This window comes from Syngnathoides biaculeatus, chromosome 19 (assembly GCF_019802595.1).
Source record: "Syngnathoides biaculeatus isolate LvHL_M chromosome 19, ASM1980259v1, whole genome shotgun sequence".
Classification (NCBI taxonomy): domain Eukaryota; kingdom Metazoa; phylum Chordata; class Actinopteri; order Syngnathiformes; family Syngnathidae; genus Syngnathoides; species Syngnathoides biaculeatus.
Window position 1 is genome coordinate 6,036,915 of NC_084658.1, and position 13,007 is coordinate 6,049,921.

The following is a 13,007-nucleotide window of genomic DNA, read 5'->3' on the forward strand; positions in this document are numbered from 1 at the left end:
TTGCACAAAAGCTATTCATATTGAGGCAGATCAAAATATCACGGATCGAGAGGGAAAATACTGGCATCTGTGGTAAAATGGCAGGTGACCCATACTGCACCCATAAGCCTGCAGGACTCAGCAGCCCTGTGCTCCCACAGAGAAAACTTAGCAAGACTTGAATGCAGAGGAAAAAATTAACCAAAATCCCACAGCACGATAGCATGATACATTTAGGGCTCATAGGATTGCTTTGGGAACCGGGAAATAGTGTAGACTCAGCCTTAAACCCACTCTTGCAACGATAAAAGGACTCACAGGGGGAAGGTGTCCTTAGGGTCCACTTTGACTGGAGCCACAACAGCTGCTTTACATTCAAACGGGGACTCTTCTCTGACTGCAGACTCTGGCGGTACCTCAGGTTCAACCTCCATTGGCACATCAAAGTCCATAATGTCAAACGGCATTTCTTCAGCTACTGCAGGGTCACATGAACACTGAAGTTAGTCCTGGGGTCAGAGCAAAAGCAAATGTAAATAACTTTTATGCCTTGAACATCTTGCTCTTTCTTCTTGGGAGTTTTTGTTTCTTTCTCCACTGCTGGAGCCGTTTTTGAGGGAGGAGACTGAGTGACTGAAGGCCTCTGGGTGTCAAGTGGTGGTGGAGGTCGGATCACTTTGGCCTTAGCTGGAGTGGACTGCTGATGTCAAAGTATTGACAAAAAATGACATACCTCATCCCAATGATTCAGAGCCATAACTTAACCAATTAAAAATTTTACTTTGGTCATCTGAGGTTTGATAGAGAACGGATTCATTGTGGATCCAAGGAATTTTTTTTTCTTCAGTGTTACAGGCGAAGGAGCCAGGATGGTGCTTTTCTGTGGAAGCAAGAGCGAGCCAGATTTACATGGGAAATTTGAGGTGCAGCTACCAACTTATAAAACAGGAAGTCAAAAGCATTTGCTGACGTGAAAGCATGTTTATGTCTCTAGCAACCTCTGAGTGCAGTTCTTGTAAGAGGTCTCCCAACAGTTCATCCTTGGACAAGTCCACATCTTTCTGCAAGAAATCACAAATTCAATTAGTGGACAAGCAAAATACACGCAAGCATGAAAGAAACATTTGTTTTTGGCTTAAGTCAAGTTGTGGAACATTTGTGCCAGGAATCAAATTTGATGCTATCTTTAAAGGTTTTAAAAGGTTAATGTCCTAAACACCTATTGAGCGTTTTGCCAGTCAGCTCCTTGTTGGAGAAAATCGAGTTATGCAAAAAGTACTGAAACGCTCAACAGTGATATTTAAATTCAAAATTTTAGAGATCATATTAAATGTATTGTAAATGTTATAGTACATTTTCAGGTTTTTACTGTAATTTCATCCAGAAGCTCATTTTCCCCAACTTTTTGTGAGCAGTATGCTGTATACATATTAAAACTTTTTGAAGCACCATTATTAAGCTTTTCAAACATTATATAGCAAATGAGAACGCACCTCTGATGGCTTCTTGATGTTACTGTTCATGAAGAGGCTCTTAATGGTGTTGGGCTTTGCCACCGTTGCTTTTTTCGTTTGTTTCACTGAGGCAGCTCCTTTGGTGCTAGCATTTCCTGCCACACCAAATAACAACAAAGGGTTGATAAATTGGACTGATATGAATGAAAATGGTATGTATGACGTAATAATACTAATACCGCGTTTATTTTCAACTACGTCATCATCCAAATCATCATCAAAAATCTCTCTGCCATCCTCCACGTAGCCTACTCCATCTGAGAGAGGAAAAAAACATGTTAGTATTGAAAACATTGATTATTATGGTATTTACAACACACCATCATCAACAATCCAGTCATCCTCTTGTCTGTCCTGGACAATCTTGGAGTACTGTGCCTCATCCACCTCCTCATACACACTGCTCAACTCCTCTACCTGCAAAATAGAACAATTATTACTCAAACTATGACATGAATTCAAACATGCACTGAACATTTTTACATGCTTTCTCATAATCAGGATTTTATGAGCGATAACACTTCATGCATGACTGACCTTGTATTTGATCTTCTCCCCTCGCTTGGCCTTTTTCAGTTGCTCCAGAGCAGACTTCCTCCCAACCTTCTCCCTCTTCTCTCGTCTGGAGCGAGACTTGGCCAGACCACAGGCATCTACATCATTTGTCAACGTGACAGACACAAATTAAATTGAAAACACTTTCCCCGTCCAATTTGACCCGTGTTGACATGTGGTGGTACATGCTGCATGGTGTGGGTTTGACACTGGGAGTGCCTGCCCCAAGTCTGGATAAAAATGGGTAGGTTGCATCAATAAAATCATCCAGATTATAAACTATGCCAAACAAACATATCATGGCTCTCACTCTGTTGACCCCTGACAGGGAAAAGATGAAAGTATTTTTTTAGTAACGTTTATTATGGGATTTGCATGGCGTTTCGCTTGAGTTTATTACGGGTATTGTGGCAACAACCTCAGTAAATTGGCCACCCCTGGTAGAGAGTATCGTCCAGTGACCAAATTGTCTATCATTTGAATCCCTGTTCTGACTGTCAGCTGTTTTAGTGCCTTTGGGTAAGACACTGAATCGTAAACTGCTCCCAGCGGACCTGGTATGAACCATGTGTCATTATTTTGTACAGGGGGTACAAAGATTGCGTACACGGAGGCTGTTCGGGGTCAAATTTGATACGTGACATGGGCGTCGCTCTGCATCTACTAAAACAAGCGCCTAACAAAAATACACTTGTTTTGTTCTGAAACATTAAGGATTAAACACACATTTATTTATGTCGGATAGGTTATTCTTACATTTAGAAACGATTAGTAGTTTATGAGATAAGACAGAAAATTATGATATTCTTGGCTAGGTGTAATACGTAAGCGTACAAAATTTTGTGTCAACGCCGCGAGCCCCCATTACCTTCTCCTACTTTTCGCACACGAAATTTAATAACGGGAAATAATCTGAACTATTGCTTAAACTCAACTCTTAACACGAAGCGTCGGGCTAGCATACGCAGATACGGTAGCATGCATCTTAAGTCACCTACCGAATTACCTCACTTCAGCTGCAATAACTTGAGTTTAAAAAAGAACATGTACTAAAAATAAGATCACCTTTGTCCGGTGTATCCATGTCTTTGTCAGGGTTTGAAACTGGAGCCATGAGGCTTGTTCAGCGACACCAAGTGAACACAACTACAGAAAAGTCCGCGCCAAATCTTTTTCCCGGTGAAAGTATTGTGGCGGAAGTGAGATCACAACAACGGGAATTCGTATAGGAAGTGACATCATATCCCAACTAATGGAGACGAAATGCTGTTGTATAAATGTCCACAAGATGCCAGTGTGGTCCATAAATTATACTTCTCACCGTAAACTCAGAACTTGAACATCTGTCAACTTGACCTAACCTCACCTCCACTGTAGCTACAAACAACAAAACATTCCATGAACAAATATTGCAACGGACAAATACACCGAAAGAAAATGCAGACATGCCAGGTGTCATGAGTAAAAAAAATGGCTCAAATAAAAATCAAATAAGATTAAAGACACTGAAATGGGAGCAGCATCGCAAGTTTTTTTGTGCTTAGAAGCAGATGTCGTTTCATATTAGACACTGAAAATAGGTCGTAACTACATTTGTGAACCTATAAATCTGCAAGAAATACCATCTGTCGGAATAAATTTATAATAGTAGGATTCGGGTCATTGTTCTCTGTATTATTCTCTTCCACTGTGTGAATTCGTTTCTATGGTAATGAGGCGGAATTCAGGAGGCTACAATAGACTTGTGCCCCAGATTGGGGCCACAGAGACACTACAGTGTCTACTGTAAAAACACAAAGGCTATTTTGTATCTGAGTTCACTTTGGCTTACCACATTTCCACTTCATGTTGCTGCTTTGCTCTGCTTTTGTTATTATTATGATGAATATATTTTTAAAATTATAATGCAGCCAACCGAATTAATCCATACGGGCGCTGTCTAAGGACAATAAAGTCACCGCACTATCTCATAATGTTTATGATGCAACAGATGCGTGCATTTACTCGAACACAAAACAGCAAGCTTGTGCATAGCCCCATTAAAGCAAACGTAGTTAAAGGCTAAACATCTGTTTCCAAGATACAGTACTGGCCAAATTTGGACTTTGGCAGGCTTTTTGGACGCTATGGTGAAAGAACGACGCACCCCTGCACGATGTTGTGCATATGCAACACGTCGTCGGCAAAGAAGAGGAACTTCCAAGGTAACGTTGTCTGAAACCCTAAGTTGTTTGTAACGACTACAAGTTGGATATGAAGGCATAGAATGGATAGAAACGAAAATCAGAAATGCATTAAAATCTGTTTCCAAAGAGTGAGATCTCCGTTGGGTTTTACGCCGCTCTGATTGGTCGAGCGATCTCTGCCGAGGATCAGCGAACATTAAAAGATCCTCTATTTAACCACAGGAGCAACTCACAAGTCACAAACACAAACATTGTCATTTTCGGTTGATTTGGGGTGAATTTCCTGTTTCTCACCAACAAGTGGGCCTCTCCAGAACCATGATATGTAACTGTCTGCTGAGCATCATCTTTGTAACTTGTGGTTGTAAGGTGTGTGGTGCACGGGCAGTTTTGAAGACATGTGGTGTAGTTGGTCCTCTTCGCAGATAGTTGCTCTATGCGGCCATGAGGTGGGAGCGGATGGGGAGGGCAAAGTCAAGAGCGCCAGAGACTGGATGATGGATGATTGGAGGAGGGATGTGAGAGTAGGAGCAGGGCAAGAAGGAAGAGGAACAAAGTGGTGAGGAGAGAGGCATCATCACATTGATGCTGAGTCACTTCACGGAGGGACCACGGCCGCATCCCATGAGTCTTTGGGAATAATGGAGGAGCTTGAACACACTTGCCCCCATCCTCGGACGGTAGGGCGTCTCTGTTTTCGTCCAGTGCGTGTGGGTGTGAGTGAAAGGCAGACAAAAGGCTCCTGGATTGGTTATGAAACAGATCCCCGTATCGCATGTGCCTGTAGGAGATGTTGAGTGGACACTGAGTGGGAAGGATGATGAGCCAAAGAGGGTATTAACCGCAGTGAGGACAAATAGGGGCACTGTCCTCCCTTACCTATGCCGATGTACTTTCTGTCTTCATTTGACAGTCTTTCCTCCCCTGTCGCTCATGTCTTGCATCGGCTTTAATCCTTTTTATTACAGATATTCTTCACTTATGCCAGTGTACGCCTGACTGAATGTTGTTCATCCTGAAAGGCCGCTGTGCTCATGGACAGTTTGTCTTAAGCGTCACCATCTGTCTTGTGTTGGACGTTTCTCAGCTACCGCCCTCTGCCACTCTCTTGAGCTGTCATTTGGTCACAGGAATTATGGGTATTATGGGTATTTTTGTGGTTTAAACACTGCCCCCGCGACGGCCATTTGAACACACAAGTGACACTGAAATTTGGCGTTAAACTGTTATTATAATCCATTCTGTTTATTCATGATGTTTTTGCGGAATTTAAAAAAATGCAATTTTAGATGTTTAGATTGGTCGTTCTCAACTGTTGTCACCAGGAGACTTGTAGTTTCCTGTCGCTGTAAAGTCGCAACCAACTTGTATAGAAGCCAAACCCCCTTGTGATTTGATTCTAAATACATTAAATGTGTTTGAAGTGCTGAAAACATGCAAGGACTGAGAACAAGATTTGTTTATGCGCGAGTGTGCTACACAGAGAAATCAGTCCACGTTGAGAGCAGGTCCACCTGTGACCGGAGCCGAGCTTTTACCGTGAAGCAGACATCCCAACGCATTACAGTAATGGCCCATCTATTGCTGTGTTTATCTCAGATGCTGACAGAGCCTGCCATCTTTGCCAGAGAGACCAGCTGCGATTGCCGCGCCCCTCACGAGAAGCTCACCATCGCTCAGGCCCGCAGAGGCACCCCAGGTAAAAAAAAAAAACCCAACAACTCTAGTTTAACCAGACTGGGGAGAAGGGGTGACCTTGGTGCTGGGCTGCAAGGACAATTTACGGCATTACTCTGACAACAAATGTTTAGATGACCATTATTTTGTAAGAATTATATATCATGATTCAAAAATACTACATTTAGAAATCTTGGCACAACCTAAACGTGTTTAAGTGTTGTTCCTACATCTTGAGAACACAGTATGACTACGGAATGATGTCATGTGAGACATCTGCAAATGTTCTAAGACTTCACTTCAGTGAGTATCCAACTCCACAAGAGCAAAAGCGTGATTATAACCGCAGACCAGGAAATTGAACTTCCTGCACCACGGGCAAGTGAGAACAATATCAGCATTACCAAACAAAAAATACTTATTATACAGTAAGCAACATTTCTAGTAGCATCTATAAAATGCTTTGTGTTGCTTCTCCCTTAAAAGTCTTTCAGTGATTATTATACGTATTTTAGTTTAATTAAGCACCTCACAATTTCTCTTTATATTTACATGACATTTAATAATGTTAAAATGGCATTTGAAACATTGTTGTATATAAACTCTACATGTACAGTGAAAAAAATACTGTATGTATTTGAACACCCTGCTATATCTCAAGCTCTCCCACTTGGAAATCATGGAGGGGTCTGAAATTTTCATCATAGATGCATCTCCACGGTTAGAGAGAGAATCTAAAAAGGAAAATCCAGAAATCACAATGTATGATTTTTTTAACTATTTATTTGTGTGATACAGCTGCAAATAAGTATTTGAACACTTGTCTATCAGCTAGAATTCTGACCCTCAAAGACCTGTTAGTCCACCTTTTAAAGTCCACCTCCACTCCACGTACGTATTATCCTGCATCAGATGCACCTGTGTGAGGTTGTTAGCTGCATAAAGACACCTGTCCATCCCATACAATCAGCAAGACTCAAACTTGTAAGATGGCCAAGACCAAAGAGCTGTCCAAAGACACCAGAGACAAAATTGCTGGAAAGGGCTACCGAGAAATTGCCAAGCAGCTTGGTGAAAAAGGTCCACTGTTGGACCAATCATTAGAAAAGGGAAGAAGCTAAACATGACGGTCAATCTCATTCGGAGTGGAGCCCCATGCAAGATATCACCTCGTGGGGCCTCAATGATCCTTAGAAAGGTGAGGAATCAGCCCAGGACTACACAACAGGCTTTGGTCAATGACCTGAAAAGAGCTGGGACCACCGTTTCCAAGGTGACTGTTGGTAACACACTACGACGTCATGGTTTGAAATCATTGCATGGCACGGAAGGTTCCCTTGCTTAAAACAGCACATGTCAAGGCGCGTCTTAAGTTTGCCAATGACCATTTGGATGATACAGAGGAGTCGTGGGAGAATGTTTTGAGGTCAGATGAGACTAAAATTGAACTTTTTGGTCATAATTCCACTTGCCGTGTTTGGAGGAAGACGAATGATGAGTTCCATCCCAAGTACACCATCCCTACTGTGACGCGTGGGGGTGGTAGCATCAAGCTTTTGGGGTGTTTTTCTTCACATGGGACAGTATGACTGCACTGTAATAAGGGGAGGATGATCACTGCAATGTATTGTGAGATTTTGGGGAACAACCCCTTTCCATCAGTCAGAGCATTGAAGATGGGTCGTGGCTGGGTCTTTCAACATGACAATGACCTAAAGCATGCAGCCAGGAAAACCAAAGAGTGGCTCCGTAAGAAGCTTGTCACGGTTCTGGCGTGGCCTAGCCAGTCTCCAGACCTAAACCCAAAAGAAAATCTTTGGAGGGAGCTGAAACTCTGTGTTTCTCAGCGATAGCCCAGAAAGCTGTCTGATCAAGAGAAGATCTGTGTGGAGGAGTGGGCCAAAATCCCTCCTGCAGTGTGTGCATACCTGGTGTACAACTACAGGAAATGTTTGACCTCTGTAATTGCAAACAAATGCTAACATTGGTTTTCTCAGGTGTTCAAATACACATTTGCAGCTGTACCACACAAATAGTTGAAAAAAATCATACATTGTGATTTCTGGATTTTCCTTTTTAGATTCTCTCTCTCACGACGGACATGCACCTACGATGAAAATTTCAGACCCTTCCATGATTTCTAAGTGGGAGAACTTGCAATATAGTAGGGTGTTCAAATACTTATTTTCTTCACTGTAGCTGTAACATATAACGCTATTTTTACAGTAAATGCATTTCTTCACAGAGCCTGAATTTTGCAAAAGCTAGCATTCAAATGTGTTTTCAGTGGACCGTCCAGTGAGAGTGTACGCTGATGGCATCTTCGACCTGTTTCACTCGGGCCACGCTCGTGCTCTCATGCAGGCCAAAAATCTTTTCCCCAACACCTACCTCATTGTGGGAGGTAGGAGACAATCCGAAAAGTCGCATCTACAGTACCCGACAATCTGGCCGAACCACGTAGATGAGTTCTTTGTGTGACACAGTGTGCAGCGATGAGCTGACCCATAAGTACAAGGGCTTCACCGTCATGACTGAGGCAGAACGATACGAAGCGCTCCGACACTGCCGCTACGTCGATGAGGTGCTCAGGGATGCTCCCTGGACGCTCACGCCCAAATTTCTGGAGCAACACAAGGTGCAAGCGAGGCCTAGTGTGTTCAAACACTAATGTGCAGGCTGTGTGTGTGTCCTTCCATGCGGTACAATGTCATCTAATTGTTTCTCAGATCGATTTTGTGGCTCACGATGATATCCCGTACTCCTCGGCAGGGAGTGAGGACGTCTACAAACACATCAAGGAGGCAGGTTGGTGTGCCGAAGCCCCAAAAAGACCCATCATTGCAGCTTCTATTGGATTAAAGGAATATATTTGTCTTTTGCACAACCAGGAATGTTTGTGCCTACTCAACGCACCGAGGGAATTTCCACGTCAGACATTATCACCAGAATTGTCCGGGACTACGACGTCTACGCCCGCCGTAACCTCCAACGTGGCTACACGGCCAAGGAGCTCAATGTCAGCTACATCAATGTGAGCTTGTGACACCGGCGTGCTGGTTGTACGTTTGTATCTTACTTTGGACCTGGAGCATGGCAATGCACTCCAGGTATTCTATCTTTTGTCCACCCATCCAAAAAGACATTGTGTTAAGTTCAATGAAGACTCAACATTCATAGAGGTGTCCAAAAGCCAATCGTTGGAAATTTTGTATTCTTTGGTTGGTTATCCTACAGACATATGAAACCAGTGTGAGGTTAGGACTGCGTTGTCAACCAGGATGTCTCGCTACGTTGCTGCATTCATCTTTCCGTCAGTTCTGATAAATCTTCCAGATGGTGAAAGACATTGCTTGATTCACTGTAGGAAGGGTATTGGCCAGGTAAAGAGTGGTGCTTGAGTTCAGTCTTGCTCTCGTCGTACCAGAGAATTTTGTATTTCATGGTTGGAGATTTCTTCAGGGTTCTTACTGAGGCCCTTCCACAATCTCTCAGTAAAGACGCCAGTCCCCGGTGGTTCTGAACTTCTTCCTTTTGTGAATGATGGGAGGCCACAGTGCTTCGCTGGAATAGGCTCCAGCGGTACACTTTGGAAAAGCTAAAGAGTCCAAAACAGATGGTCCAAATTTCTATAACTTAGGTTTGTGTCAGACTGTTGCGTTGTGTAAATGTTGACATTGACTCGCAATAATAAAAATCTGACTTTTTCTCAAATAAATGTTTAACGTTCAACTTCATTATAATTCGTACCTTGTATTCATAATTTTACAGCTTTATCCTTGTAACTTCACAACTTCTATCCATCCATCCATCCATCTTCTTAGCCGCTTATCCACACAAGGGTCATGGGAGTGCTGGAGCCTATCCCAGTTGTCAATTGGCAGGAGGCCAGGTACACCCTGAACTGGTTGCCAGCCAATCGCAGGGCACTTCGGACAAACAGCCGCACTCACAATCACACTTAGCGGCAATTTAGAGTGTCCAACTAATGTTACATGTTTTTTGGGATGTGGGAGGAAACTGGAGTGCCCAGAGAAAACCCACGCATCCACAGGGAGAACATGCAAACTCCACACAGGCGAGTTCGGGATTGAACCCGGGACCTCAGAACTGTGAGGCAAACGCTTTCCAGCTGATCCAGCATGGCCGCCCTTGACAACTTTATTGACCTTAATTACTAACTGTATTCATTTGTAACATTTTTGATTGTAATATCATAACTTATTAACTATCTGGGCCGTGATTTCTGCAGGAAAAGAAGTACCGGCTGCAGAATCAAGTGGACCGGATGAAAGAGAAGGTTCGCAACGTTGAGGAGAAGAGCAAACATTTTGTTTACCGTGTGGAGGAAAAGAGTCACGACCTCATTCAGAAGTGGGAAGAAAAATCCAGAGAGTTTATCGGCAACTTTCTGGAACTTTTCGGACCTGATGGTACTTGGGTAAGTATTGCAAGAATGCTTTTCGGAGGGGGGGGGGGGGGGGGTTCTACGACATGACTCCTTTGACTCCACATTTCCCTCTGTGTGATTGAGCAGAAGCAGGTTTTTCAGGAGCGCAGTGGACGAATGCTCTCGTATGCTCTGTCTCCCCGAGAGTCTCCCTGCAATAGCCCTCCACGTGAACTGTCTCCCCTGCGCTCGCCTTCGCCGCCATCCCCGCCCGCCCGCTGGCACAGCGCGCGGCCTTCGCCGCCAACCTCCCCCAAAGGAGCATCCGCCTCCATCAGCAGCATGAGTGAAGGCGACGAGGATGAGAAGTAGACGGGCGGCAGAGGCTCTCCCACGTGCACACGCGATTCACAGATCACTGCCTGAGAACTCATCACGTGTGCCCACGAACAGTTCCCACACAAACACTGGATGGATACCAAAAACATTTTACCTCAAGGAAAACAGCAAAGCATACTGAGGCGGTGGGATTTCTGTGCATGGGAGGTTTGTTTTGCTGAGTAGAAAAGCCATTACAGGGTGGAAGATGACTGTTCATGATTCCAGTATCACATATTTCAAAGAAAAAAATTGTAATCATGGAACTTCCACAGCTTTGTGAAGCCACCAACTTGTTTTTGTCCCCTTTTTTCTTTTTAGTACAGCCATTTGTTCACAAGAGAAAAGTTCATGTATGATATTCAGGGCTTGAACCCCACAGTGTACTACTACATGTGAACTGACTAGAACCGCTAAATTCCCAGGAAAAATTCAAGTCTGCAGAAGATCCATTTCAGTTAATCACTCACAATACGTCACTCTTGCTGAATAACAACCACAAATTTGGCATTTGGCAAAAACAGGTGTAGCATTTGAAATGAGTAAAGGAATGAAATTAGATTGTTTTCACGTTAGAAAAATTTGCATAACTCATCAAAAAGCCTAAAGGGTATAAGCTGTGATTCTCAACTGGTGGTTCAGGACGTAAAAGTGAGCCGTGGAAGTCTAGAAAACAATTCCATGTATTCAGAAATATTTCTGTCAGTACAGTACAGAGGGGTACCAAGTTCCCGCATGGAAGATATGCTAAGGAACAGGAAATGTTCTCGTTTGTACTCTTTAGTCGATTCAATAGTTTACTCTGTAAACAAATAGTGTAGCTCAGCCTCTGACTAGCAGGCGTCATGGCTAGCAATACGCTTTTGGCGGTATGTCATACTCATTTGAAACGGTGCTTAAAAAAGATAAGTCACTGTAAATGTTTTCAGAGATGATTTTTTTCAACAAAGAGTGCTTTATTGTTGGCGACATGGATAAAAGTGGATCAAAATTTTGCAAGTCGGAAAACGTGGGTCCCAGGGTGACAACCGTTAAGAACCACTGAGCTGGATGTTGTAACTGATTTCACAAAGTTTTAGAAATTTCCAATATTCCAAATCCATGTGTGACATGTTAGGGCAGTACTGTGCAGTACTCCAGCAGCAGCCAAACAAGTGCAACCCTGCAGAAACCGCTTTCCTCAATGTCCAAATCTGCTTTATAATTGGTGTTTTGGCTTGAAAATGCACACTAGCCACTCATGTTTGAGTAGATTCTAACACACATTGCTTTTTCATCGCTAATCCATCCATCCATAATCTACAGCTATTCCGTGTCGGGTCACGGGGGAAGTAGCTTCAGCAGGGATACCCAGACTTCCCTTTCCCCAGCCACTTCTTCCAGCACTTCCGGAGAGATCCTGAGGCGTTCCCAAGCCAGCCAAGAGACATAGTCCCTCCAGCGTATCCTGGGTCATCCTCGGAGTTTCTTTCAGGTGGGACAAGCTCGGAACACCTCACCAGGGAGGCGTCCAGAGGCATCTGAATCAGATGCCCCAGCCACCTCATCTGGTTCCTCTCAATGCGGAGCAGCAGCGGCTCAACAATGAGCCCCTCTTGGATGACCAAGCTTCTCACCCTTTCTCTAAGGGAGAGCCCGGACACCCTGAGGAGGAAACTCATTTCGGCCGCTAATCATCACTAATCATTTTTACTAAACTCATGGTCAATTTTTTTGAAACACTGTAAAAACACATGTATGAAAAAAGTAACGTATGTACAAGTCAGGCCTAGACATTGAAAGTATTTTAAAAGAGTTTGAAAGCGACAAACAGGAACTATAAGGGAGAAGAGGAAGGTGGGGAATATGTTAGTAAATTACGCACTCGTACGTGATCTTCATAAAGCACTTCATGATTGTTTCATTTCACAAAACTACCTTCTTAAAATGACACATTTAAGTCATTGAATCTCTTCTCCAATTAATATCTGACTTTGATATGTGTTATTTTAAACAGACCATAATTAATGAATAATACAAGCAATACTGTAATGCGTCGGTGGAACCACTTAGTTTGAATTTCTTGAACGTAAAAAGAGCTACCCTGTCGCATTCTCATCCATCTTAGCTTGATTTGTTCTGTAGAAAAGCCATAAATCTTGACATTTCTCAAAATGTTCCAGCAATACAAATCTTTCAAGGCTGATTTGGGCCTTTACTGAGAAGAATGATGATACTTTCAATCAAAACTCACTTGTGGATGTAAACAGTCATTGTGAAACCTGTGAGATGCAAAGTATATGTTTTGGGAATGTATGTCTTCTTTATCTTTTTTATGATAATGTCCAA

General features: G+C 43.1%; 2 protein-coding genes across 6 annotated transcripts in view; one reads left to right on the forward strand and one right to left on the reverse strand.

Annotated features, from left to right (window-relative positions):
• The window catches only part of pola1 (polymerase (DNA directed), alpha 1), a 69,650-nt gene extending 65,609 nt beyond the window's left edge, over positions 1-4,041 (reverse strand). Inside the window, exons 1-9 of one of the 4 annotated variants that reach the window (XM_061804941.1) lie at positions 3,114-3,295; positions 2,031-2,146; positions 1,814-1,910; positions 1,673-1,750; positions 1,473-1,588; positions 978-1,040; positions 761-859; positions 529-679; positions 298-457 (exon numbers count right to left, since the gene is read on the reverse strand). In XM_061804941.1, the coding sequence (XP_061660925.1) occupies positions 298-457; positions 529-679; positions 761-859; positions 978-1,040; positions 1,473-1,588; positions 1,673-1,750; positions 1,814-1,910; positions 2,031-2,146; positions 3,114-3,162 (929 nt within the window). In that variant the 5' untranslated portion in view covers positions 3,163-3,295. Of the gene's footprint in view, positions 1-297; positions 458-528; positions 680-760; positions 860-977; positions 1,041-1,472; positions 1,589-1,672; positions 1,751-1,813; positions 1,911-2,030; positions 2,147-3,113; positions 3,296-3,879 lie in introns of those variants that run through there. The other 3 variants (XM_061804942.1, XM_061804940.1, XM_061804939.1) reach the window with 3 other exon arrangements.
• On the forward strand, positions 4,018-13,000 carry pcyt1ba (phosphate cytidylyltransferase 1B, choline a). Of its 2 annotated transcripts, none has more exons than XM_061804946.1 (8): positions 4,018-4,252; positions 5,834-5,933; positions 8,199-8,315; positions 8,398-8,549; positions 8,641-8,719; positions 8,803-8,945; positions 10,164-10,352; positions 10,449-13,000. In XM_061804946.1, the coding sequence occupies exons 1-8, from the start codon at positions 4,175-4,177 to the stop codon at positions 10,671-10,673; spliced, it is 1,083 nt and encodes a 360-aa protein (XP_061660930.1). In that variant the 5' UTR covers positions 4,018-4,174; the 3' UTR covers positions 10,674-13,000. The 2 variants fall into 2 exon arrangements, with proteins under 2 accessions (XP_061660930.1, XP_061660931.1); XM_061804947.1 differs by lacking the exon at positions 4,018-4,252 and adding an exon at positions 4,737-4,914 and having other exon boundaries at positions 10,449-12,999.
• Positions 13,001-13,007: the final 7 nt, after the last annotated feature.